At 41.4% G+C, this 27636-nt stretch overlaps 1 protein-coding gene across 6 annotated transcripts in view; it reads right to left on the bottom strand.

The window, feature by feature from the left end:
- Nucleotides 1–27636, bottom strand: part of SOBP (sine oculis binding protein homolog) — a 368137-nt gene that overhangs the window by 245650 nt on the left and 94851 nt on the right. For all 6 annotated transcript variants that reach the window (XM_069235440.1, XM_069235441.1, XM_069235442.1 and 3 more), the window contains one exon: nucleotides 10198–10349. In XM_069235440.1, the coding sequence (XP_069091541.1) occupies nucleotides 10198–10349 (152 nt within the window). The remainder of the gene's footprint in view (nucleotides 1–10197; nucleotides 10350–27636) is intronic.

The raw sequence follows: 27636 nt of genomic DNA, 5'->3' as shown, positions 1-27636 counted from the left end.
GGCAGGTGAAGTGTGCCAAATGGACATCTCTTTTTGAAAAGTGACATGGTGCAGACGCAGCAAAACCCTCTGAAAACATAATTACACACATGCTTTCACATGAATGCAAAGACTGTCAGCACTATGTACAGTGGTGATGGGTTACCGTTAACGAAATGATAGACAACCTGGTCTTAATCTCCAACATGGCAACGGGCTTTGGAACCGAGGCACAGCATTAATTAGCATTAAAGTGGGTATGCTATTAAGCTGTAGTTGGCCAAATGAAAACGATTTTAGGCTACTAAAATGGACTGCTAGTTTCCAAAACTTAGCAATAATTCAAACTCCCTTTTAATTGGTAAATTGGATTACAGGGGCAGCATCATTATTAATGTGTGCCTGTACATAATGGGGTTTGCGCACTTCAGGATCCTAAGCTGCAGCTGTGTTTTAGTGATTTATATGCCCACTTATCAGTTTGCGCCATTTGCTGTGAGTAGTGCGGATGGGCATAATCAATTTTTCATCAGTGAGCACACATTCTACTGGTTGGGCACTTTGCCCATCCTTCCAAATTTCGAGCCTGAGAGTGGATGCTTTCCATATTCGTTCCAGGAGACAAACTAGAAACATGAGCTATCTGCATGTCAGGTGCATAATCAGCACCCAATTAAGAATTTTATTTTGGACACACATTCCTTAAGTGATTTTTGTGCAAGTTCCTAAATGGCACTTTTGATCTCAGTGGTGGCTTGCAGGACTAAAACAAGGTGGGGGGCAAAGGCCCTAAATTCACCATATTCGCAGCTCCCCCCGGAGCTCCCACATCCACGAGGTGGAATGGAAGGAATTCCTTCCAGCTCAGTGAAACACAAATCCAGCCAATTCTAGAGCTGCTCTTAGGCTGTCTCTAGGATTGGTGGGAGCAGGCTAACCCAGCGCTCATTTTGATGCTGGGGGCCTGTGCCAACAATTCCCCGGCTGTTTGACAGCCCTGGGATTGCTGGGTCTTCAGTGCGCATGTCAGGCTGGCCGTAGCAAGCAGCTGGCCAACCCGACATGCACACTGAAAGGGGAAGCAGTCTTCCCGCAACTGCAGGATTCAGCCCGCCCCCTCCCCTCCTGTACACAATGCAAGCTGGTGGCAAAATATAATGGCATTATTAAGGCATTTTAATTATTTGTGTTTGCTTGCTGCGCTCGCAGCAGGTGGGGCAACACTCCTCTGCCCTTTAGGAGGAACTGTCCCTGTTTGATCTACAGTACTTTAGTATAGCCACAGTCTTTGAGCCATCTTTTATCTTAACAGTTACGTCCATACTTTTGAAATACTGAGTGATGACACATAACCTCTAAGCTTAAGTTTGCATTTCTATGGCTCAGTGCACGTACATATGCAGGCAAACCTGATAATTAAATTACCAATTCTATCACTTTTTTGTAAGCAGCCTCATGTAAGAAAAATGTAGTTGCCCAAATATTTTTTTTTAGCAATCTAAGCAAATACACATACACACGCTATTGTGTTCAAAAACTATAATACGGATTATTTACACAGTTTGGAAAAGAGCATCTTACATTGGTTTCAAATAGCTACTCAAATCTTGTGGGAAACTGATACAACAGTTTTTGGATGCAGTGTGAGTACAAACTTGTACCTAAAACTATTTTCACATTTTCACTTTGCCAGGTAAAATCTATACCCAATACTGACCACATTAGACACACCCAAATTTCCCTGACTGAATTACGATAGTAGCAAGATTGTCGATTACTGCATCTGGATTTTTTAACATATTGCAAAATGAAAAGTCAATTTAACATTATGGGTGAGCTGGTGTTGGGCTTCGTTACATATACATTTATACAACGGCAGAGCCTCTTTCTCTCAATTTTACACTAGTGACGGTGGGATAGAGAGTTTAGAACTTCATCAGTCAGTGGAAAGAGAATTAGTTGGCCTCTTGTGATGGTGCAAGAATAGTTTACAGACTTTCCAGTAGTTCCTTCTCAACAGGTAGGCCCTACTTCCTTTTGTTTATTTCCTCTGGAAAGAATTTCTTAACAGATAGGAAAGTTGCAGAATATGGAAGAAGTGACAGATCTTTGCTCCGTGAATGGTTTCGTTGTGTACCAACATTTTAAAGTGAAGGCCTTTAATCTACTCAGAGATTGACAAACTGCCCAGAACATAGACTCGACACCAAAGGTGGCCATTCTTCAATTTCAATATTCCATCTATATCAAAAGCTTCTCAAGTTTGACTTGAAGGGTCAAATCTTGCATCTTAGTGCCTCCTGGTTCAACTTTCCTGGTGTTTCACTAATATTTTGCAGCCAGTCATTGTCTCCCCTGGGCAAGGAATTAGCATCCAGTTTATGTAGACAACAGTTTTTCACAATCTAGAGTTTTTCCAACTCCGAGAAGCAGAGGTGAGTCCTCCTAAAGAACAGGCTTTCTCAGTTTTATGAAAAATAGAAGACCTTGTCCATAATAACTACTCTTGGAAATGATCCAAGCAAAATAAATCAAATACAGTACATGCAACACTTAAAGGTTCCTTTTTCACAGAACTCTATGCCCAGGAGTAGATGCCTAAAGGCTTCCACTATCTAACCCATCTTCCATGACCAACACAATGGTAATTACTTTAAAGGTTAAAGACCTTTCAATTAAGGAGGAGCTGCACCTTTTTAACTTAACCTTTATTAAGTCTGTCAGAACAAGGAGATGCTCCTTTTAACTTAACCTTTATTAAGCCTGTCAGAACAAGACTGCTAGCTTCTACATATGGAAGCATGCAATACTGAAGCAATTTTAAAAGGACCGAGTCAGATGAGAATCAGCCCTGCCTGGGATGAACATTATCTGGATCTTAGTTGGAGGCAAGTAGCCAGAAAATTATACTGATAAGCAGCTAATAATTGAATATAAAATGTTATGTGAATGAGGCAGGGGTAGCCAGGTCTAAGAAACTTGCAGATCTGGTGAACACAACCACTGGCTGAGAAGAAACCTGGAAATAATCATACTACGTTTTACAAATTCCATTGGCAACTGGAAATATTATAGCTCCTGCTGATATGGTCCATTTACCTTACAGCTTAACAGATAGCTAAATAATTTCATCAGCAAGGGTGCGGTTCTGAAAACCTGTGTGTTAGAAACTTTTTTCGAGGGCTTTGCCCCACATATAGGCATCCCCCTTCACAACTTTTCCAAAGTTGTTGTTCAAAGCACCTCTTAATACTTTGTTCACCTTCTTATGTTTGGGTCCCAGCTCTGTTGCAGTTATCATGCACAATTCCACATCTTCTCTCAGAGTCTTCTAAAATGTTGCAAGACCATAAAGCACCCTCATGACACAAAACACCACACCAGCCTCACCAGGAGGCTGGGTGAAATTATTTAGTGATCCAGTACTGTAATCTCTTGAAGTACTTGGCCTGCAAGTACTTTAAGTGGATTACATCTCTTTCTTGCTCTTAGGACATAACACTAACACACGGACACTGCCGCCCTGGCAGTGGAGAGGTTAAATGGACATACAATCTTTGCCTCCTTTTTTGACATAATTTGGAGAGCATCCTAGTTTGCCTGGAGACAATTTAAATAAATAATCACTACAAACTGTATACTATAAAGCCTATAACACACTCCATCAGTTTAGAAGCCCTGGAACACTGGGTTAAGGTCTTGAACCTGTTTATTTTCCTTAGAGAGTGCTCAAGAGGTTATCACTTCTCCATAGCAAATCTTGGGCTGATTTTTTTGCAACTGTCAACTGCTTCATTTTATGTGCACCATTTTAGGGCCCATTTCTAATACAAATTTGCTTTTCAGCTTAGTAGTATTTGGTGAACCAGAATCCAGTAGAATTTCACCAAACACGATCTGATTCACAAAGGCTTTTGCTCATTTAAGTCTAACAGGAGTGTGCAAAAACATCACTTTACAAAACGTACATTCCACCGAATTTTATGTTCAGAAGGTGCATTCCCCAAATTTAAAAAACCCTCCAGAATGGTGGTATTGCCAACTTCGTAAATATATTGTTTGGTCTTGGCATTGTAGGCATTTCATGTGAACACTGTTCAAAGGTAGACCACCACCCGGACGCTTGTAGGGTTGTTTATGGGTTTTCACATACTTCTTCCATCCTACAAACTAATAATGAAGCACTGGTTGTGTCAAACGCAGGAGTAAATGTCTTACTAGTGGGTGACACAGAGGTCAGTAGTTGAAGGAATTTTTCAGCTGGAAACATATTTACCATGAAGACATAAAAAGGTTACAGGTGCTTATAGCTGGAAAAAACTTATTTTGCACACAAAACTTTCCACCAAGTGAAAAATCTGTGCTCATGTTGATTGTGCATGCACTAGATTACCCCAGGAAATGTATGACTCGTAAGTTTGATGAACTCGGTCTAGGATACTGTGTGATCTAAAACATTGTAAATCTACTACAAGCATAAGACTGGCCTTGTGAGAACAGATTTCTGACCTCCAATCCAAAGGCTTTGGAAATCAAGCCAAATGTTTTTAATGAATATTAAAGTTACGACAACGTTATGGTACGTGCTAAACAGAGGCAATATGTTAATAGAGCATTCTTGCCTTTGCTGTTCACAACAATCATGAACATTTGAGTTACAACCAGGGGTGCACAATTGGAATTATGTTTATTCAGTTGTCATGCTAACATTATGTAGCAACTGGTTTTTTTTCTCGAATGAATTCACTGCCTTGTTATCAGCAAAAGAATAAGCAACTGGAATTGAGAACAGTGAAACACCACTCGACAGGAAGTAATGCAACCACCAAACAGAGAATCATTAATTCAATGCTCACTGATTTCTTTCCAAAAAAAACCATTGTCTAATCCAAAGACAAGGGCATTCAAACACTATATGCAGGTGGAGTTATCAGCCTCTCACTCCCACCGGCTGACATTTTTTACATTTTACATGAAGACGGGCACCTTTTCATTACTGTATGCTCTTTGTGCTGTCCCATAACTTCTTAATTTCAAAATACAATGAAGTTCGGATCAAAATACCCTGCCAAATTAGGTTTGGTCAGTGACTTTGAAAGTAAGGGAAACCACAAACTAGTTTTAATTCTTCGTTTTAGAAGGGTCAAACTGACAATAACATATTAGTAATAATGATGCTAGAACTATTGATGTAAATACCACTACTTCCAATATTAGTATGACAACCATTCATATTATTATTGTTATGTAATAATAATAACAATACTAACAATAATGTAAATAGGCAAGACTTATTATTTACATTTTTAAAAAAGGCAACACCCATGCACTCTCGTTACTCACTTCCTTTCCAGTTCCTTCAAACCATATGAAATGCCATTTTCAAATCAATATGAAGGTAAATTTAACAACTGTCTTCTGGAGGTGGTGGAGGAGCTGGGTGGGGACTCCGAAGTTGAGAGTGTTTCTGTAGTCTAGTCTACTGGTGATGATGGCTTGGGTGATTGTCTTTCTGGTTTTTATGTCGATCCATTTGAATATCTTCCATAGCATGCAGAGGTTGTGGATGCTGCAGGAGGCCACTGCGTTTATTTGCTGTTTGAAGGTTATTTTGCTGTCTGATGATGCCGAGGTTGCGAGTGTGGTCAGTCGTGTCAGAGGTTGTCCAAGCGTGCAGGGCCACCAGGAGTCCTCCCAAGGGGAAGGGTTGCTTCCAAAGATGATCACCTCTGTCTTGTCCGCATTCAGTTTCAAGCAGATGGATTTCATCCATTTGGGGATGAGTGTCATGGCATTGCTGAAGTTGTCTCAGGGGGTGCCGTGGTCTTCGGAAAGGAAGAGTATGAGTTGAGTGTTGTCGGTGTAGGAGATGATTTTGAGTCCATTGGAACCAACAATCTCGGACAACGTCATGACACAGACATTGAAAAGAGTGGGACTGAGAGAGGATCCCTGAGGGACACCGCATATATTACTCTTAGGTTCTGAGGGGAATGGTGGGAAGTGAACCCTCTGAGTGTGGCCAGCGATGAAGACATGGATCCATTTGAGGGCGCTACATCAGATCAGATCGCCAGAGTATGTCGGTGAGGTTGAAGTGGGAGATGGTGTTGAACGCAGCAGAGAGGTCTGGGAGGATCAGAGTTACTTTCTCTCTCTCTCTGTGGTCAAGGAGGGACCTGATGTAATCCGTTACAGTGACAAGGGCAGACTCAGTGGTATGGTTGGAGCAGAAACAACATTGGGAAGATTCGAGTAGGTTGGATGTTGGCTGGGAAGGGGATCAAAGAGTTGGGGCAATACTTTTTTCGTTCACTGGGGTCGGCAGAAGGTTTCTTCAGGAGTGGCTTGACCTCTGCTTGTCTTCATGCTTCGGAGATGGCGGCAGTCCTGATGGAGGTGTTGAAAATGGGATAGAGGGTGCTGCTGATTTCCTTCTGGCCCCGGTTGAAGATGTAATGTGGGCATGGGTGATTGGGTGAGCCGGAGTGAGTTGAAGTTATGAGGGTGGCTGTTTCCTGAATGGATAGTGGCTTCCAGTCCGTGATGAGGTGGCTGGGGGAGTCCTTAGATGAGGTCAGTAGGTGTTCATTCGGGGTGGGTTGGGTGTGAAAGTTTCTGTAGATGGCTCTGATTTTGTCGTGGAAGTAGTTGGCTAGTGAATCGCAGAGGGTCTGGGTGGGTTGGATTGTGTTTTCAGTGGCTGCTGGGCAGGAGAACTCTGGTAATCTTGAAAAGTCTCTTCGGGTGGCTGGTGCTCTCCTTGATGCATCTGAGTAGGGCGACCTTTTTTGCTTCTCTGAGGTGGAGATGATATTTGTTCAGCGCGGTCTGCAGGGTCCCTGCTACAATGCCACCGTCTTTCTAGCCTTCTGCATTCTCTCTTGTGTGTGTGTGTAGTTCGGGGGTGAACTACACACACAGACTCTGGAGGTGACTCTCCTTGCGCGAGCGACTTTGTTGGCACCACTGAGGATCCATTCAGAGTGATTGCTGGCATCTAGTTCGGGGTTGCTGGAGAGGATGGGCTTGCTAGACTGGAGGGCAGTAGTCCATTGGGACCTTGTGACTTTTCCCCATCTGCGGAAGGGAAGGGGGAGAGGGTGTTGAAGGGCCCGGTGTGTGTGTGTGTGTGTGGCTGGTGACTAGTTGTTTGAGTCCGATGTTGCTTAGGTTGTCCAAGAGATTGGTGGTATTGTAGTCGCTGGGGATGTCTAGATGGAAATTCAGGTCTCCTAGGAATAAGTAGTCTGTCAAGTCAATGGCTAGGGGCGATGAGGTCAGCGATGGCCTTGCAGAATGCAGGGTGGGGTCCTGGGGGTCTTTAAGCCAAAGTTCCCCTGATGATTGTTCAGGCGTTGGTTTGGATTAAGAAGCTTAGGTGTTCCATGAGGTGGAATGCCTCTTCTTCGAAGGTGGTGCACAAGAGGTTGTCTTCAATCATGATTGTGATGCCTCCTCCGTGCTTGGTGTGGCGGTCTTTGTGGATCAGTTTTTATCTTTGCAGGGTGGCGCAGGTGATGTTGGGGGCCTAGGAGGGCATGAGCCAGGTCTCTGTGATGAACATCAGGTCCAGTCTGAGTGTAGACACAGTGTCCCAGATTTCCATGCTTTGTTTGCAGAGGGATCATGCACTGACCAGTAGTCATTGGAGTTGTTTCGTGGGCTTGGAGGTTAACGATGCAGGAGTGGTGAAGGTCTCGGTGTTGCAGGCGAAGTTCCAGGTGGCCAGGACCTGAAGTTCAGAGTCAGAGTATCTGCAGATGGTGGGAAAGCCAGGGTTCCTGGTGCTGGATGCAGTCAGATGCGGACAGGTGCAGATGGGCTTGCCTTCGGCATGCCTTTGGCATTTCGGCAGCACGCCCGCTGCGTGTGACCCCCATTAAGCAGCTCATGGGGTGGGAGGGGTGCGATGGGAGGAGAGCAGGTCGTGAAGCACCAGAACAAAATGGCAGGGGTCAGGGGGATCAGGCCATAAAGAGGCCAAAAAGAGTGGCAGGGAGCAGCAAAAATGCCCTGCAGCACCCTGCACCTAATCAGCAGAGTGGGTAGAGGCTGACAGAGGCACCAGGCAGCAGGGGGAGCTGGCACAGGACCTACATGTAGTTAATACTAATACCGGTATTGAGTGGAAGAACATTCCAACTCTGGCAACTTACTTAGAACAATTTAAGGTGCTCTAGAGCCGTAGTCAATAAATTGTAGGAGGAAGCTCAATGATGACAATTCTGTATCTTATATTGATCTCCGCTATGCTATGGATGAATATATCTCAGTCACTACATCTACTACCACCACAGCATCAACACAAGTTTTTCTTTCATTTTACCACTACCTTGACCACTACTACATCTCACAATGACACTCCGGTGTGGAGTGATAATAACAATGTCCATCCCAAAGCCATTTCTCTCTCCCTCCAACCAGGCCAGCTCAGGATCACAACTATATACAAAATCTCAGACTGGACAACCGAGGGTAGTAACCAGCTAGGCGGATTATGATCATATGAAATAATATAAAGAGACTTGCAGAGCTGTTCATAGCTACCCTTCATCATTCACCACAGTCCTACATGCTGTGCCCGATAAGACAATAACCACACCATCACGCACAGCATGGAAACACTTCTCACTTAGAACAACGTCCTTCAAGCTACACCCCTTACACGTTGTAGCATGATATCCATATGAGCAAGCTCTTCAGCACCCCACATAGGGTTAGTAAGCACTATATAAATGCTTCAATTCAAGGCATACACTATTGACTACATCAACGTTTTAATATAACTTTTATCTTAAATATTTTTAATCTTTAGATATAATACATTCATTTATAATTAAATGAATTAAAACCTCTAACTCTAACTTTTAACAGCAATTCATTACATTATACTTATCATTTTAAATAATCTAGCCCTATCTGTAAATGTAAACTATATATATATATAATAATAATATAAAAGGTGTGGCTTGTCATGGGTGGCACTGTGGTAATCCTATGTGTGAAAGCTCTGCTAGAAAAACATATGTTTGTGTTGAGCAGATTTATATAGTGTCTGCAGTGTTACAGAGTACTCCATTTAAAGGAGTTGCTTTCTACCTAAAACCTGGGAACCACCCATTGTTGCCTACTCTTATTTGCATAATTTATTCATCACTTCAAGCCTGATATTATGACACTAATTTACCTTTACCTTTTACAGTTCATTTGACTATAATAAACTAATGCTAAAAATAAATTTAATAACCGTTACACTTTTTTAAAATAACCTAATTGTAACTTTTTAAATATATTTTATTAATTTATAATAATATGCTATTAAACTAATCATAGCTTTTAAATATATTTTATCATTATATATGTTATATATAATTTGCATACAATTTAGGCTTTTGCATCTACTTCATGACAAACAACCCTTACAAAAAGCAATTGCACATGAAAAACGAGAACGTTTTGACAACGGTTTGAAAAAAAGCAAATTGCACAAATTCTATACTCGTTCGTCTGTGAAACAGGTTGTGGGCTGTACTGCACAAAACATTCGATGAAGAACTATTTTTCTTAGCAGCACCTGTCATGCTAAAACTGCTAAGTTGGTCCATGTGGCTGTTGGCAGTAATAAACAGGCTCAGCCATAAGAACGCAGGCTTTAAACCTTATGCAAGTTTGTTCCTCTAGGCAAACTTTAAAAACATGAAAAAGTGGATGCCACACGGACGTGCCACACCATGCTCAGCTATGTAGCTGCTAACAAATTAATAAACAAAAGAGTTTGTCCTCTTGCAAATGAATACATCAACAGAACAGATATTGTAGACTGCAATACTGATCATATACCCTTTTACCAAAGTAAGGATAGGATAAAAAAATGTTCGATTAAAGAGAGAATGTCGTTTCAGGGGACTCAGTCCATTCCTTAGACTACTAGCAAACCACATGTCGCCCCTGGTTGCAAGTCTTACCTTTGGGCTACCTTCAAGTTGAGCCCGTATTTAGACTTAGAAATGACCAACACGTGGAGTTTGCATGTGTTTTGCACACGTCTAGTACTATGCCAAAGTCACGGGTAGGAAACAAGTATAGCAGGGTAAGCAACAAAAGACCTCCAGATTGCCCCTATTGACCCAATGGAAAGCACACCCTTGTAAGTTTGTGTAAGCCTCTCCCTTTCTGCACCTTTCTTGCTGTCTATGTCTCTAGGCCCACTCTTACCTTGTTTCGCTTGAAGTACGCTCTCCGACAGGCCGCGAAGCACTTTTCACTGCAGAAGCTCTTCACTTCACTTCCCATGCTTAGGGAGTAGCGCTTGAGTCCCACTTTCTGGCACCAGGCACACATTATTTGCACGTTTGACACATCATCCTCTAAAAAGGAATGAAAAGGCATGTTCATAAAACACAAACAGTAAAAGGACAAAAAGCTGCGCCTCAGGTCTAATAGCTGGGCTCTTACTGAGAGATCGTACTAATTGGCTCACAGTCACTAACGAATGAACATGTACTACTACTTCCCCCTCCTGCTGCCTTCCCCCCCAGAATCCCTCTTGACAATGTGCAACCCCACATTGCAGCTTCCTGAAAATTCCTTATTATCTAAAGATCCCTAGAGGTGCAGTAGGCGCTTGAGTCCATTTTTTGTGCCCCAGTGGCACTTTTTTTTTTAAATTATATAAGGAGTCACAGATGCTTGTGCAGATCCTTCCATCATATGCATCTTGCAGGCACACATCTTGAACCGGAATTATCGCAAAGGGATGTTCCTCATTTATATGGAGGGTGTGGTCCATGCAAATGAGGAAACTCTTTGCCCTTGAGCCTGCCTATGGTAGACACAGGTGCAACAGGAGCAAAGAAGCTTTCAGGAGGTGCAATGATGTGTGCCACATAGAGGTGGCACACATTCAGTGTGCCTCTTACTCCCCCCCCATCCCCACCCCTAAAAAGGTGGCTTGTGGGAGGGGTTTCACAATTGTCTCAAGGTTCCCTTAGGCATCCCACCACAGGCGGGTGCAGTAACACACTACACTCACCGATGGGGACCCCTGCTCCCTATCAAGTGAAGACAAGTCAACTCTAGTGATTGACGTGGCCGAGGAGCCACAGCCCTGTCTTTCACTAATGCACTCTCCTAAACACGGCAGGAACTGTCAGAGTTGGTGCTTGCACTGAAGACAATGCACTTAATATAGTAATCGGACGCACTACCCCGATCTGCACCAGGTGTCATAGTAAGTGTGTGCTGCAGCATTAACAGGGACAGTGTATCGCACGGAATCTATGATAGTGCACCCGCTGCAAACTGGGACAGTGCAGCCAAGCTGGAAAATGTCCCATGACAGCAATAATATGTGTAGTTACAGTTTATCCTGTCACTTGACTAGGTTGATTCGTTGAGGTACAAAACCGTTCTACCACTATTTAAAACACTATTAAGGTTGTAAATGTACCACTGTTTCTTCTAAAAAAACAAACAATCAGAGGGGGTATTTCCGATTTTATTTTCATCCAAAATGTGCCATTGAGTACTAGCTCAAGTGCAAAGGAAGCATTACAATGCTAATATCTAGGTCAGTGTATCCTGGACATACATTTGGCTGTGCAGATGAATGTGCTTGTGTGGATGTCACCGAGATTAAGCCACTCTGGTTTGCCACTGAACTTCTCTGACTTTTACCATAGATGCACATCTTTAGTGTGCAGTCGGGATCATCTGCAAAGGTGGTAAGGTTTCCTTGTTTGAACGAAAGACAGTCTTTCATGCACAAGATTACAGCTATCCATATTCATAAATTATATACTCATAGACATATCAACAAACAGGCGTAAACAAGTATTGGATCGTCTGTGATGCCTTTCTCATTTATGGTATCATCCATTCAGTCCTAATCTATATAAAGAGGGCAGTTATTATCTAGTAGTCCAATACGTCTATCAGGTTTTACTATAGGCTTATTTTTTTAAATTTATTTTGTTTTGAAGTCGTATATAGCGCAAACTCGACCCAAAGGTTTTACTTGAGCACTAGTTACATTACACAAAGTCACATTCCTTTTCTTTTGCTTTTTTAGTCACTTGAGATCAAGTGATTTGCCCAGAATCACAGGATGTTGAGCCGATGCCGAAACTCGAACATGGTTCCCCAACTCCAGTGTCGTAGCTCTGGCCATAACACCGTATCCGCTCCTGTCCTTGTGCTTTCTTACGGTAAAGCCTGAGTAAAGGGTGACCTTTTTCATCATACTGATCAATTGTCCTATCACATTGGATCGCTACTGCAACGTTGATGGCACTCAGGATGACATACAGCTCATGGCAATTTTGTGTTTGATGCGAATTAGAGCAAGGTTTACACACTAACAAATATCTTTACTACAAGAGCAATTCACCAGGTGAGCATAATTTCCTAGAACCCATCATCTTTGTAACTAGGAACTTTCTCATTTTCCTGTGGAAATAGCTTGACCATTTGTCCTTATCCATAAACCTGACTTTTCCTAATCCTACTATCAACACCGATTCTGTTTCACTGTTCTGCTAGGAAAAATGTACAAAGGCCAACAGATGATAAACGATTCTTATGGAATCTAAGAGGTTATAAATGTTGGACAACATATGCGACAGCCAATGCAATCTGCATATTTGTGGAATACTGTGGATGCTGAGAAGTCTCTCAACAGTGGAGGACAGAGGATGTCTTCTAAGGGTACCAGACTCTGTAGGAGATTTAGACATCATGAATTGGCAGGGATTGCTCTGTTGATTGATGCAGCCACAAAGGCAGTTGCATAAATTGATAAAGATGTAGGATGCATCTTGGAATTTAACTGACGCAGTTGAAATCTAAGCACTGGACAATATTCCGCTAGCAAATACCAGAGCAGGTCCAAACATGTAAATTAACAATAGTTGACTGAAGGGGAGAGAAGGAATCCTTCTCCACACTGAAGAAACGTAACTAGAGGTTCTGGGCCAATCACTGAAATACGCGTGAAGGGAGGAAGGATGGGACGGGTGTTAAAATATACAGCACTGACCCAACTGGGGGCCGGAATGAAAGGTGGGATATGACGAGAGACAACTGGCCATTATGTTATTGAAGAATAGATAATCACATAGTTAAACAAGTTAATTATCATCTTTTGACAACACTGCCCACGAGCAAAAACAAACAAAAACATGAGTGGAGACTGAGAAAAGACGACTTAACAAAATAAAATAAAGTTAGAGTCAAAAAATAAAACTTTGCAATTTTGTTTGTCCTGCTGGCACGCTTCGCCAGTCACAAGGCTTCTGTTTGCGGGGCACTGGAAGTTAGAACAAAATAGTACTTCGATCACGTCTGGAGCAGCGGACGGGCACTAATTAGGTTGAAATAAATTAGTGCTTGATGCCTGACCACACAGAGGAATGGAAATGATGAGGCTGTAAAGAAGAGTGCCACACAAAACAACATATGGTGAGCGACAGGCGGGCTCCAAGCCTTTTACAACAGCATCTCGCATACGACGCATGGTCAAGCGCATGCACTCAGGCTTGACCCTAAAAAGAAGGGGTAGAAAATCTGCACAACCAACAGAATGCTCTGAAAGGCTGCTGTTCAAGAACTGAGAACTTTTATTCTATGAGGACTTGGAAAGGCTTCAGCAAATTTTACACGCTTGTTATGAAGAGATGTGAATATGAGATACTATTAAATACAGAAATAGATTGCATTTTAGTGAATGCAATATCACATGAGAAACTAAATTATAGCTGACAAAATAAGTGGTTTGAATAAACAAATAAAGGTGGTACCATGCCATTTAATAGTGTAATGTCTCTTGCCAGCTGCAGTTCTTTTAAAATCTAAAAGCACAGAAACGTTAAATAATAGTTCCATGCTAGCAGTGACATCAAATAAAGCGCAAAACAGAATAGGAATATTTTCTCTGATGCAATTAATTTTTTTTTCTAGGCCGTGAGTAACTGTAAGAAAAAAAAACGATCCAATCTTCTGATTTGCTTGTGATTGCTTTGAGGCATCCGTACTGAACGTATTGAGGTGCTTTGCGCGTGCATGGGGTTGTAGGGCAGTATTAGTTGACAAAATGAAAGGGCACTGTTTGAGAAATAAAGTTTACAGGTTCGGTACATTCTACTGGTTGAAATCTTACCATCTTATTTATAAACTCCCTCCACAATCTCTTGCCTTAGTGAGTGAGGGAGGGAATGACACATACTAAAGCAGAGGTGAATTGCCCCAGCGAGGTTCAACTGGGAGGTTCTTAAGTCTCAGACTCTTGGGGGATTCTCAGTAGGGGGGGGAGACAAAAATAAACAATATGCGATTCTCTTTCCCACTGTAATTACTCCTGGGCCATGGGGAGTTACCACACTATACTGGGATATGGGGAGATGTTCCAGGGTTATAAGAGCCATGGGAATGTCTGTGATGGGGTGTTTATTTACAATGTTCCGTTACAATATGTACTAGATGGTGATATATAGCGTTTATATATGTATAGCATATATTTGATTGACAACCTCATTTTTGTCTTTTTGTCAATGCTTGGTAGACGGGCAAATTAATAAGGGCTCAGACAGTTTAGCTCTCTTATGCTTGGAATAACTATGCATGTTATGTGATGTGTTATGTGATATAGAATTCTGACAAATACCAATAAAGAATTGCTAGCCAAAGTCCCGACCTAGTAGTTTGAAAACGAGCTTCTTGTGATAAGTCAAAGTAATGGTCTTGGTAAATCTCTTGGTCAGGGCGTTTTAGTCAGTGTTCGGGAGCTAGTGTAATGGAGGCGCACCATCAGCTTGTAACTAGTAAGTTGGGCTTGAACCGTGGTCTGTGCTTTCAAGGCACATGATGTGCAGTCTGTAATCGTAGGGATCATGCAACCTAGTTTTCCAAACATTCTGACTGCTCCTTTCATCTTCTTTCACCTCCTCCAGACTTTACACTAGAAGTGCTTAGAAGCTGTAGGTGGTTAGAGGGCAACTGGCTTTTAACACATTTCTATATAGTATTAGGATAAAATTGATAAATCTCCATTTTATCTCATGAAGTGTCAAGACCTATGTCTGACCTTGTTGGCCTGTACAAAGTTTAAATCATGAGCTTTCCATGGCACTGCACACAGAATCCTAACTAGCGGGAAAGCATGGTGAATGGTTACCATTGATGTCAGGCCAACTTTATCGCAACTAATTGGGGCAATGTCTAAAAACAAATAATTATGCAGGCAATCCTTTCAGAAGAGAAGAAAAAAGAGGGTTTTAGGTGAATTAATCCAGAAAGCTAAAGAAAGACAATACTGTGGTTTGATGTGACTGGAATCGTTTCTCATTACTACACAAAATATATGGAATGAGAGATTATACCTTGCAGATTTCCAGGTTACGAGCACCTATACATCACTGCTTGTGCTGTTTTTTGTTTTATGGTATTCTTTTGCACTGTAATTACGTGATGCTAGAGTGAGGGTAAGCAGGAGCACCTTAGATTCACTTGTTATTAAATAATCATGTTGCAGCGGCTTCAAAAGGACTCGTTTACAGTTAACGTAAAGGACAAACCAAGCAGAGCAAACCTGAGAGGAGGGAAACCAGGCCAGAGAGACCAAACTGTGGGTTTTCAGAATGTTGCTCCTTAGATGCTGTGGCAGCAAGTACCTTGCAGAGGATGTTTCAGTCCAGCACATAAACAACATGCGCTTGCACAAGGACTCAACGATAAAGAGAGCATTGACCATGATCGCACTGAGAAGCATCGACCAGCCTGGCTGCCTGTCTCTTTGACAGCCCTGCACACCGTGAACATACATGGGTGGTGTGGCATTACCTGTGGGCTGACAGCATTTATATACCAGGTATATGTGAGGCAGAAACTATAGCACACACAGGTGTTGTGCTAAACACAGCTTTGGGCTTTACAGCGCAGCTGTCTGCAGGGCATATTGTTGCCAATTCTTTAAAATAAACATAGTGGGCTTTGGCTCCGCCCAGATTATTACTCGCTCACCTCATGTTATTGGCCACTTGTATCATTCTGCCTTCTATGAAGTGTTTCTATTGGAAAGCAATTTGGACTATTTTACATCAAAAAAGTACACTCAATCATTGAGCTGCTTGTCACATTCAATTCTCTATCTACGATATTCATTCTGTACAGAAGGCAATGCTATTTTGCCTTTTTCTCTCAGAATAGGCAAAGCCAATAGGGCACTCTTTAATGTGATAAATTGCAAGTGTGCAGGTAACAATATAAACATCATTTGTGAATGCCTGTGTTTACACAGAGTGGCACGGCAAAGCCAGCTATATTGGCTTTTCCAATGTTTGTTACTCAGAGAAATGTTAATAAAGAGGAAAATGGGCACCTTCAGTGAAGCGGTCCAGAACCAGCCAGGCAGCAACCCCATAAAGTTTAAAAGCATTCCAGCTGAACAGATCCATGGTTAGTCCGTCCCTGGCAATGACTGCTCCCCCCAACCATACAGTTGTTCCCCTTAAGGAGGGACGGTCCAGGTTTTGAGATGTAGACTTTGCTGCTTTTGGTGTATCTCTCTCTCTTTGTTGACCTTTCCTAATGAACCCATTCAGCTATGTCCACTTGAGGTAGGAACTTGAACCTCTTCTGTTTCTGGGGTGCCAAGATGGGCAGGGAAGTGGGCTGAGGAAACGATTTCCTGGCTCTTTTTACTAACATGAGGCTGACATGGTGCAATGTGGCGCACAACCCTCCAGATTCTAACTGCTGCAGGGCTGCTTTAAAGGACCATTTTTCCATTCTCCGTTATCACTGAAGCCCTGATATATTAATTTGAAATGTAAAAAAAGTAAAATGTTACCTACCTGTAACAAACAGTTTGCAGCTTGTAGTGCTATAGATTCACATACTTTGTAAACTACTGCCATCTAGTGGGGTGAAGACCTTCAATGTTCAAAGTAAGCTGTTACAGTTTAGGTGACTCAGGAACCCTCCCCCAAAACCCACGCTGCACCAGGACAAAGGCTCCACATGTTATGTTTGTTTCTGCCACCCAGGTCGCGTGTGCTTTTTGGAGCAAATTATATATAACATTTAGGATTCCTAATTTTCACAACACAAGTGAGAAACGCAGGACAAGGGGGGTTAGCAAGTTAGTGCTCTGAAGTGATCTTAAGGTCTCACATTGGAATCTTGTCAACGCAGACAAAGTCTTGCAGTGTTCAAAGGTCAGTATATGGAGTACCGCCTAATTGGGTGACATTGACAAGTGCCATTTACAGTGCTTCAAAATGGAGAAGCGTGGTATGAAGTGCTTTATTAAACGGCACAAGACAGACAAAACCCGAATATTGAGTGATCAATTGTGGCATATGTATACGTGATCAACATCGAGAAACTGAGTTGTTTTTTAACTATTGTTATTGTAGGAAGTCAGAAGTAGCTGAAGGTCAGATAAGTTATCCTCGTGCTACACAACACGTAGAGAAATGGAAAGATCAGATGTACCTCCGATCTCTCACCCTCTGACGTGAATCAACATAATGAGGGGACATCTGGGAGCAAATGTGCTGCATGCAGCACATAGTGTGTTACCCTTTTCCACTCTTAACGATACATGCACACTCTGTTTTCCCACCGTAGGGCTGTTCAAGAATTCTGACAAGGGTATAACAGCCCTGCGTGCTCCCAAGTAGAGCTTCCAGGCACTCTAAGGTGATCAAAAAGAGGCAAGAATGTTGGTATTTGCACAATCAGATACCGCAATGGCACTCGATCCAAACCCTGTTTAACCGTAAAGGTCATGTAATGTATCCCTGAGTATCAAGTGCAGACGATATCACGTAGATAGAATATGGGTCAGGTGCAGCTGGCTAGTAATACTAAAAGAACCTCGGTCTTCCCGGTATGAGGCTGAAGTCTTGCACAACCTTTAAATGGTTGCTCGAGCTCTGATTTCAGAGGCAGGCTGTGCCTTTCTTTGCAGAATGCACGGTTGGAGAGGGGACACAGAAGTAGCCCTGGCAAGAATGGTCAAACCAGACTCGCTTGCTTTGTCCCTCTGCGTAATTTCTTTTGATTCATCAATTCTCTCACTCGCTTCTTTCTCTCCTTATCCGCTCTGATCACTTTCTTCCTACCTTCCCCTCACTCCCTTTCTTTCTCTTGAAGCCTCCTTGTGTCTGCTGCCAGGGATGATGGAGGCACCAGGAGCCTCCAGGGGCTTCCAAACGCGGCATCCAAGTGCTCCAGCTCATCCTCGAAATGACCACTATAATAAAAGGCCTGTTCGGCCCAGGACGCACGTCACAACTGTGCCCTGAACAATTATAAGGAGTACAAGTGAAAGCCTTCTGGCTGGGACCACCCTTGTCAAGGAAAAAGACGATGGCCTTGAAAGATGTTTGAAGAGTAACAATTTTTCAAAGGCTTGAAAGGTTTTCGAGGGAGTGGGAGGTTTTCGAAGTTAGTGAATCCACTGATGTTGATGGTTTGGAGAATGAAACACTGGAAAATAACAGCCCCGCAGCCCCAATGGCGCAGGGGGGCCCAAGCTCCAGGGCACCCCCCTCAACACAGTATACTGTGCACAGGTGGTGGGCCTCTGACTGGGAACTCCTGACTGGGCTGGGGGCACTCGAAATACGTTGCAAGGGGCTCTCTCAAGTTTTGTTCCGCCTCTGAGTTGAAGCGGAGCCGGAATGAAGCGTTGAGGAGTACGGATTAAGATAGCGCTGGTATCTCCCATCGCTCAAATGACTTGTGTGGGAATACATGTTGGGGCTTATTCATTTCTGTCATTCAAGATAGCCTGTTCCAGTAATACCTTCTGAGCACCCAGCTCATTTGTCCGTTCCGCTTTCTCACTATGTACGTTAACGGTCAGCGGTGTGATGCTGTCTTCTCTTCTTTGACCTGCTGCTTTGTTTTTAGTTTTTATCAGTATGTGGGTTGACTATTTATATAGGGCAGGCCTAGAAACAAGTGTAGTACAATCCTGTATGAGGAGCTGGTGGAATGCGGAAGACGCAGGAAAAAAACGTATTCACTTCAGTCGTTCCTATGTAGGCAGCAGAAAATGTATCCTTTGGCTTCTCAGAAGGCAGTATTGAAAGCGCTTACTTCTATTGTAGTGATTCACTAGTGTATATGGTACATTTGATGTTTGCATAAACTCTATTTGCGAGACATCTAGATTGCTACTGTTTGACTACGGCATGGAGTGCACTCTTTTTCCTTCGGTCCCTACCCTCTCTGATCTGATCGGCTGCAGAGCCTCTTCGGAGCTGCAGATTCACTCTAGAGTTGTATATTCACTCTAGAATTGCAGATTCACTCTAGAGTTGCAGATTAATTTCAGAGAAGCTGGTACCTGCAGCTTTTTTGGCAGTAAAAAAAACAACAACAAAAAAAGGCAGGAAACATCCATGTTGAGAACCAGTGCCAATATAGCTAACCAGGAGGGTACTTTGCGAAGCATGTGCTCTCCAGCACAGAGGGAAGTGTCACAGTGACAATGAAATTAGTCCAACGGCTTAGGTAGGCAGTCTTAAAAAATAATACAAGGGTTGGTCTAACAGTGAGGGGCAACAAACACCTGGCATTTAGTGAGGGCAATCACTTAAGGCATCCAAGGTTTAACATTGTACTCACACCAGCCGGTGCTTCGTCGATCTGTACACTGCTCTGAAGCTTGTCAGGGCAAAGTTGACACTTTTATCAATTAAATTTGAAAAACAAATAAACACTACCAAATCATTTTTAATTGTGATTATTTGTTTATAGCCATGTGAATCCTGTCCTTTGATGGCATTTCTTTCCTTTATGCCAATTTGGTTTCAAAACAACGCTTCACTCGCTGGGGTAACATTTTACATATGTTTATACAGGACCTTCAAGAGATAAAAAAAAATACATAAATATATTCTAATGGGATAGATGGTGGGAAACCAGTAAGATAGGGAGTCAGACTTTGAAACAACCTGCCACTCCAGGAGTTAGCATATTACCTTAAATTTAGGAAACTCACAAAAGCAGTGTTACTCCTCTTAAAGTTAGTCAGTTACCTGACGTACATCCTTGGTGGATGGACCTAACAGAGGACTGATCTCTGCTTCCATCATTTTGTCTACCACACCAGACTGGCCTTCTGGGGAGGCCATGACAGACATCTATAGCATGGTTACACAAATCACTTCAACATGGAATTTTATGTATGGCTTTTCTTAAGCACTTCCACACCAAACCACCACTGGCAAAGCCAATGTGTCTGGCTTTAATGTTTCAACTCCTGGAAACTCGTACTATTTACGAGCTTTGCACCACAAATGTTTTCTTATCATATTAAAGCCATCCCTTCTCGCTTTACCACAGCTCGGTAACAAATAGCAAAAAAAGGATGGCTTTCTGTATACAACAGAAAAGGAGACAAAGAATTGAATTTGGTAAACAGAATGATGGCTGAATGTACTTTTTGGACATAAAATAGTTCCTCATGCATTTCAAATGAATGACTTCCTAGAAAGTGGAATGATACACCAAACAGCCAACAACATGAGGTGAGAGAGCAATGCTCCTTTGGTTAGAGTCAAAGGCCGCTCAAGGTATATTTTAAAGTATCGGTAACAATAGGTTTGCAGACAGACTACAAAGTACTCCTGGTGCTGACACTGACAATATTGTTAGACAGGATTACACTTATAAATACCAATTAAGCACAACAAAGCTTTATAACAAGAATTCGTGGCTTTAAACAGGATGGAGGGGGTCCAAACCAACACAGGATGCCAAAGTAATTAGACGGAGGGTGGGGGCATATACCAAAGAAACAGAGGGGGTAGGAGGGGTGTCAGACACAAAAATCGGGCCTGAGAAAGCAACACGGAGGGTGTGGTTGAGGGAAGCAATAATAGGGTGCGAGAAAGAGGGCACAACTGGAGGTGCGGCAGAGGGAGAAGGGAAGCCATGGGGAAAAGCACAAGGATGGGCACAGCAGGGAGGGGGAAGGGAAAAGCATATGGGTGACTGACAGCAACATTAAGTGCAAGGAGAGAGAAGTACATGAGGGAGACAGCTTGAAAATACATGCATTTTCATGGAGAGTTTAAGACAAAAAAACAGTAGTTCTTGAAAAGTAAGCAGTGGAAGTAGAGCTGCCAGCCAATCAAAGCAATGGAAAAGAGCCTATGCTCTGTGGGAGGGACAAACAAAGGATTGACAAGTTGGAAGGGGAATAAGAAACAGGCAAATGAGAGTGACAGAAAAGACAACTAATGGTAAGCAATGGACAGGCTTCAAGTTCCTCTATGTTCTTGGTAAGCCACAGGGTGTCTCATAACAGACAGCAAACATGCTGCCAGTTAAGCTCGACCCAAAAAAGCAAACCATATACACTACCTATAACTAAATTATAAGCTTTCTCTTTGACCCTCCACAGCGGTGGTTAACATATTGGTGCTTCTTTATAGTCTGAAAGGGATTTCATTGAGAGAAGGTACAATGAAACAACAAACAGGAAATACATGTGCTTCACTCCCCCTTTGTGTACAGCAATTTGTTGCCTTTAAATTAGGTTTGTACTAAGCAAGCATACATATACACATACAATTCTAGTTCGGACAGCATCGAAATAGGAAAGTCATGTGGCAAAATGGCTGATTATGTGCCAGACACTTTTTTATTGATACAAAGGAAAATCGTTTGTACAAAATGCAATGGCTGCGAAATGACTGTTTTTTAGCACTGTGGCTTGCAACAGTGTGAGCTAAGAAGAAGAGTTCAGGAAAGAGATCTGGAAATTGTATGAAGGAGTTGAAAAGGAAGGGTGCATGAGAACTTAGCAGTAGGGATAGTAAAGAATCCAGCTCCCAGAGGGGTCTGTTAGTAATGTCCTGTTCATTAGCATTCAACTGGTCTTATGATATACAAACTATGAAAGGACCAGAAGCAACTAAAAAGGTCAAAATAATTCCAAGAATAGAGAATGCAGCAGTGAGTGAATTCAGAACAATACCAAAGAAGGGCTATGGTTATTAAATAGTCAGCAGTGGCAAATCAAGTCAGGCTTTGCAGTCTACAAATGTTACCTTCAACTTGTGAGGTATCACCCCTCACATTTTGTATCCTAATCATCGATAAACAGAACCTCATTGCATTATCTGAGAGCAATCATCAGGCACTCCAGGAGGCTCTCAAGGTGAACATCTTTGAGGCCGCAGAGACAATTGCAGAATTCACAGCTCACATTGTAGGGTTGGTGGGTGTGTGTGTGTGTGAAGTACTTCAGCACACTCACACTAAGCTCATTTCCAGGAAGTAAACCCAGGTGATGACCAAAGAATGCTGGTGCTGCCTGGAGACAGGCTTCATGTCTCTGGAGAATGCATTATGCAAAGGCACGCACCAACAAATCTACATTTCCCATGAATCCTTGAATTCTCATGTTTGGAGATTGTGGAGGCTATTTGGAATCACTGTGTACTACTTTCCTCGTGATCCACTGTGTCCTTGTTCGGCAGTCATGATATTATGTTGCTGCAGCCAGAACCCTGCTACTAGGATTCATGAATTGTTTGGATAACAGTTTGTTCTTTTACTTGAGAGGTTGCTGGTGAACCGTTCAAGGAAATATTCTGAAAATTAAAATGTATTTGGTAAAATGAGCTATTTAAACACTGACTTTAGTATTTCTGACACTTAGAAATTAGTTTCCATATGAGCTTCAAGCTTTCTTGTGAGGAAATATGAAGGATCCTCTAATCAAATACTGTTGATATTATGTGATTTGTATGTGTGTGTGTATATATAGGCTTTTAAAGTAATGTAGTTTTAGGAAAGTGATTTATTTCTCAAACAAAAACTGCAGAATCTTAATTGCTTGATACACCAAAAAAACTAATCCTATTAGAAGCGGAGAGCAGAACCAGAGACCGTGTATCTTAAAAGTTTAAGGCAGTTAAATTATCAATAGAAAAGGAGGTTTAGTCATTATATAGTTAATTAAACTGCTTAATGCTTCAGTTTCTTGAACACCAGTTATTCATCCCAGCACAGATTTTGATTTATAGAGATGCTCTAAGGTATATCTTTCTACAGTTAAAGTTAGATGCACAATCTTAATCCCATATTAAGATATCTGATCTTATCTTTAGGTATCCACTTCGACCTGCAGATGTCAATTCTCAGCAGTGTGGTGATACTGAGAGTCTCTGTTTTCCCTTGTATCCTATTTGAGTTTCCCCTTTCCCAAAATCTACTTCTGATCAACATACTATAGTTATACATGGTGGATGTGATGAGAGCAGGATGAGAACATTGCTCCTACTGGATCTAAAGGACACGATTACTGCGTTCACATTGAGAGTGATTAACTCCCACAGACGCACATCTAACATTGGCTGTACAGCTTTCAGATGATTTGGGGGCCAACATAACAAAAATGATAGCAAATAAAGGTAATGAGGGTAATCAATTGCAGAGGAAAATATGTCTGTTTATATAGGTCATTTGTTGTTTCAGAAAACCTTCACTGCCTACAGTCTGCACCTTTGAAAGGTGAAATGAGTTTCTTTCCAGCATAAACTTCTCTGTGGGGCAATTAATCATTATTGCTGTCTCTTTATTAACAAATATGCGGTATTCAGAAAATACTGCTTTTTTAGGTACAAAGACAAACTGCTTGTAGCTGGCATTCTGAAAAGCATGGGCCCATTTGAAAGCAGTGACCACGTTTTTCTGGATGTGTCCGAAAGCAAGGTGCATCTTGGTGTTCTGTCATCTGCATATAAGGCATAAAGCATCTTACAGCAGATATGTAGTTCTCATTATTCACATTTCAATGTGCTTATTAGTATGGCAGACAGAGCAGAAGGCATGCTAGAATCTGGGTACTGCCACAAAGAGCATATCTGGCCTCTCTTAAAGGATTGATACAATTTCTCCTAACAGCTGAATGCTCAGCGGCTTCCGATGTCCTTCTTTTATTTTAGGGCTCTTTCAGAATCGTCAACTAAATCTGAAGAAAACAGAGTTTAGCAATGGAAAAATGAGTAAACTTCTGTAAAAACTACTGCAACTTAGTAAACCTTGTCTCCCCACCTTGTTACGACAAGCATTTCGCTGGCAGTAACAAGTTCGGTAAACACTTCATTTGGCTGTAAGAGGTCCTGGAAACAGCAATTTTTTAAACTTTATTATAAGACTTCAAATGAGACCCTAAGACCCCAACTACGATCAGTCAAAGGATGCTAGGATATGTATAGTACTCGATAAAATCCTAAACCACAAGGTCCCAAATTTATCAAGCTAGTTAAATATAACATGATACGAGCTTTGCCCTAAACATAGGACACAAGATGCAGATTTGGGAGCTTTCTGCACCAAAATCTGCATATCCCTATACCTACACACCATTTTTTGCCCAGTACTTTTCAGCAGGTTTGACTTGCCGAAACTTAACTGACGAAAATCTGCCCAAATTAATTAGGACCTAACAGCATTATTTACATACGTCACCTTTCGTAAATATTCACCTCACACGGCCAGATTAGCAATATATTGGTAATCTCAATTCAAATGTGTCAGAATGTATTGCTGATGGTGTAACTACATTTATGGAGCTTTCACAAGTGGCTCAGAACAGACAGCAAACTAATATTTCCACATGAGTAACTAGGAATTACCAACCTTTTTAAAGCAGGGACCAATGAATGTGAAGGTATTACTGCAATTGGTGAATACCTTACCCCTTCTGCATCATTTACCAGGTGCAGTTATCTACCCATGATAATGTGCCACTAGTAATGAGGCAAAATGATGGCATTATGTGGCCTTCTAGAGGCACTGCGCTATTGCAGGTCTTTACTTGAGACCCTTAGTTGTAATCTGTCCTATTAGTAGGAACTGATGAGTGTGAAATGGGGAGGGAAGGCTTTTTGTTCACAAAAAATACGCAAGTAGGTTAGTTTTGTATTAGGATATTGCAGGTTCAACTAAAAATGATATCTTACAAATTAATTTTGAAACTAAGCAAAACAGCTCCCTCTTTACGAAATAAGACAAGTCCTGTGTTATCGATTAATACATCATTTAAGTGTCCAGGTTAATGAATATTTATCAAATATGGAATATCATCTTTGAAAGACTGTCCAAAGAAAATGCTTATGTTTTGTACTATTTTTATATCAATCAATCAATCAAACACTTGTAAAGCGAGGCTATTCACCTGTTAGGGTCTCAAGGCGCTGCGGGTGGAGGGAGCAGTAACTGAACGTCAGTATAGTATCACCAACGCCAGTCAACAATGATCAATATTTAGAAGAGTAACCCTTTTTGGTAGAACCTTCATACATTAACAATGCATTATATTGGTTTTCTGTGTTAAAACAAAAAAATGAAATGTGAAGATCATCACATGTCGTGTTAACTCTACTGATTAAACATTACTTATTCTTTATTTAATTTAATGAAGATATGCCATGATAATATGATTTTATAATCCAATTATAATACCAGTGTTTTGCATCAATATCACCACCTCTCGATGACAGCAGAGCACATTGTTGACTTGAAATGCTTGATTAACTGAAAATGCTTAAATTGGTTCATTAATGATCTATTCCTTTACCATTTAACTGAATGGGCCGAGGGTGCAAAAGAATGACGAGGAAATATAGGCAACTATTTAGCTTCTGCTGTTGTATTTGAATACAAATTACATTAAATTCTCCTTCCCTCTGTTGCATAGCTACATATGTGTTGCATAGAAGAAAGAGAAACTATTATGCAGTTGGGATTACTGGCTGTATATGAATCTGAACCAAAAAGAAATCACATGGTACTGAAATTCAACCAATTCAGGTTAGAAGAAGACATTTCCAACTCCGATCAATCGTTCAATGTTGGGTTAGCACATTCTATAAATCCTTCAATGGGCCATAGCGTATAGTAAGAGAAAGTCACTGCGTAGCCCACTTATCTTATTTTGATGTTTGCTAATGAATATTACCTTCTGTTCCAAAGCACACACCCAAAAGATTCAAAAGTCGGAAGGATATCCACACAAAAGGGCTAAGATCTATCTGGTAGAGGAAACAGGGATGTCTCTCTCATGTGACTAGAGAATTGAGCATTAGGAATTGGCCTCCACAACGATGCCCTTCTGTCTGTGATTTGTGATTAACTTTCCTTAAGTGCCCTAGTAGCTGGCAATCACTTTGTGGCAAATTTAAGAAAACTTACATTTGGAGATATGTTAATTTCTATAAATATGTACTGTTATGAGGTAACTCAGAAGGTAGGAAAGTGTGTATTCCCACACGTTTGAATCAAAGAATGATTGTTTGAGGATTTTGATTAAACATGCCCACTTGTTATTTTTCTAAAATTTCAAAAGCTACACAGGAAATTATCTTTTTCAAAAGAGGAAGCTATTAAACATGGATAAATGCATCTGAACGTATGCAGCATGGGTTGTACACGAGGAACATGTGAAGTCATAAGAGATCACCATTTATACTTAATAAGGATCATGAAATCCTGAAGAGGTGCATAAAATGTTGCTAAAAAAATAAAATGCGGAACAAAAATTCCTACTATGTTTTGGAATTAAATTAATAACTTTTCGACTCCTAAAACTCCAGTCTCCTAAAATAAGGAACATAATTTGAAAGTAAGTGGCTACCAACTAGTGATGGGTAACATTTCCTGCTCCTTGTGAAAAATTTAATTTTTTAACATGTGCCTTTTTGGGTGAAGAAGGAATTGTTTTTTTTCTAATCCTACAGGGGAGATTTTTACTTGTGTTACTTTCACAAGCTTGTAAAAAGTTCAAATCAATTACAGTTGAACTACTCACGAACTCTTTGAAGTGGTCATAGGGATTTACATACAGTTTTCAGGAAAGGGGTTGACATGATAGATCAGGTTTCTGAGATTTGTGTTTTATTGCACTGTGTTAAAATAACACGTTCAACTTTTCATTTTTGAAAGTAGAAACTAATTGGCTAAACTTAAGACAGAAATGGGTTCAGGGCTGTAAAAATAAAGTTATGGTTGACAGGTACAAACAGTGTATATGCTTGTGAGTGCATGCGTGTGTCTGTACGTACTGTAATGTACGGAACACAAGCATCTTCCAATAAACAGACTATATAGTATCAATTACATTTTTAACTAAGCACACTGTGTTTACTGATATCCTAAGTACTCTGAATAATTCTGCCTAATGTCAACACAACAGGGATTTGGGGCTTTGTTGAATAGCAATTAATTTGCTCTTCATGTAAACCACCAGACAATACTGATTTTGTTTGCATAATATTTTAATTGATTAGAAGGTAAGTGTATCCACATTCAAGTTCCAAGAACTTTTCCAACGTGCTCAAATAATACTTATACCTGCACTAAAGTGTCAAGGGTCTTTGTTCAGCCTATGTAGGATGAGGATGGAGAGACGCTACAATAGTCCAAGTCAATCACAAAATGCTACAATTGTCCATGTCAATCACAAAATGCAAACAACGTCTTTGAAGGTCTATAGGCAGCAAGTAGATTCCAGGGCTGTGACACGTTCTGTACAAATTTACGACAGAGGTTTATAAACATCTAGAGTACAGGTCTCTGTAGACCCATGGACAGTGTGTGCAATCCAATGAGACAAATTATCAGTGTTTA

This window comes from Pleurodeles waltl, chromosome 5 (genome assembly GCF_031143425.1).
Source record: "Pleurodeles waltl isolate 20211129_DDA chromosome 5, aPleWal1.hap1.20221129, whole genome shotgun sequence".
NCBI lineage: Eukaryota > Metazoa > Chordata > Amphibia > Caudata > Salamandridae > Pleurodeles > Pleurodeles waltl.
The sequence above is the reverse complement of the archived record's forward strand: the minus strand, read 5'-3'. Positions and strand labels throughout refer to the sequence as shown.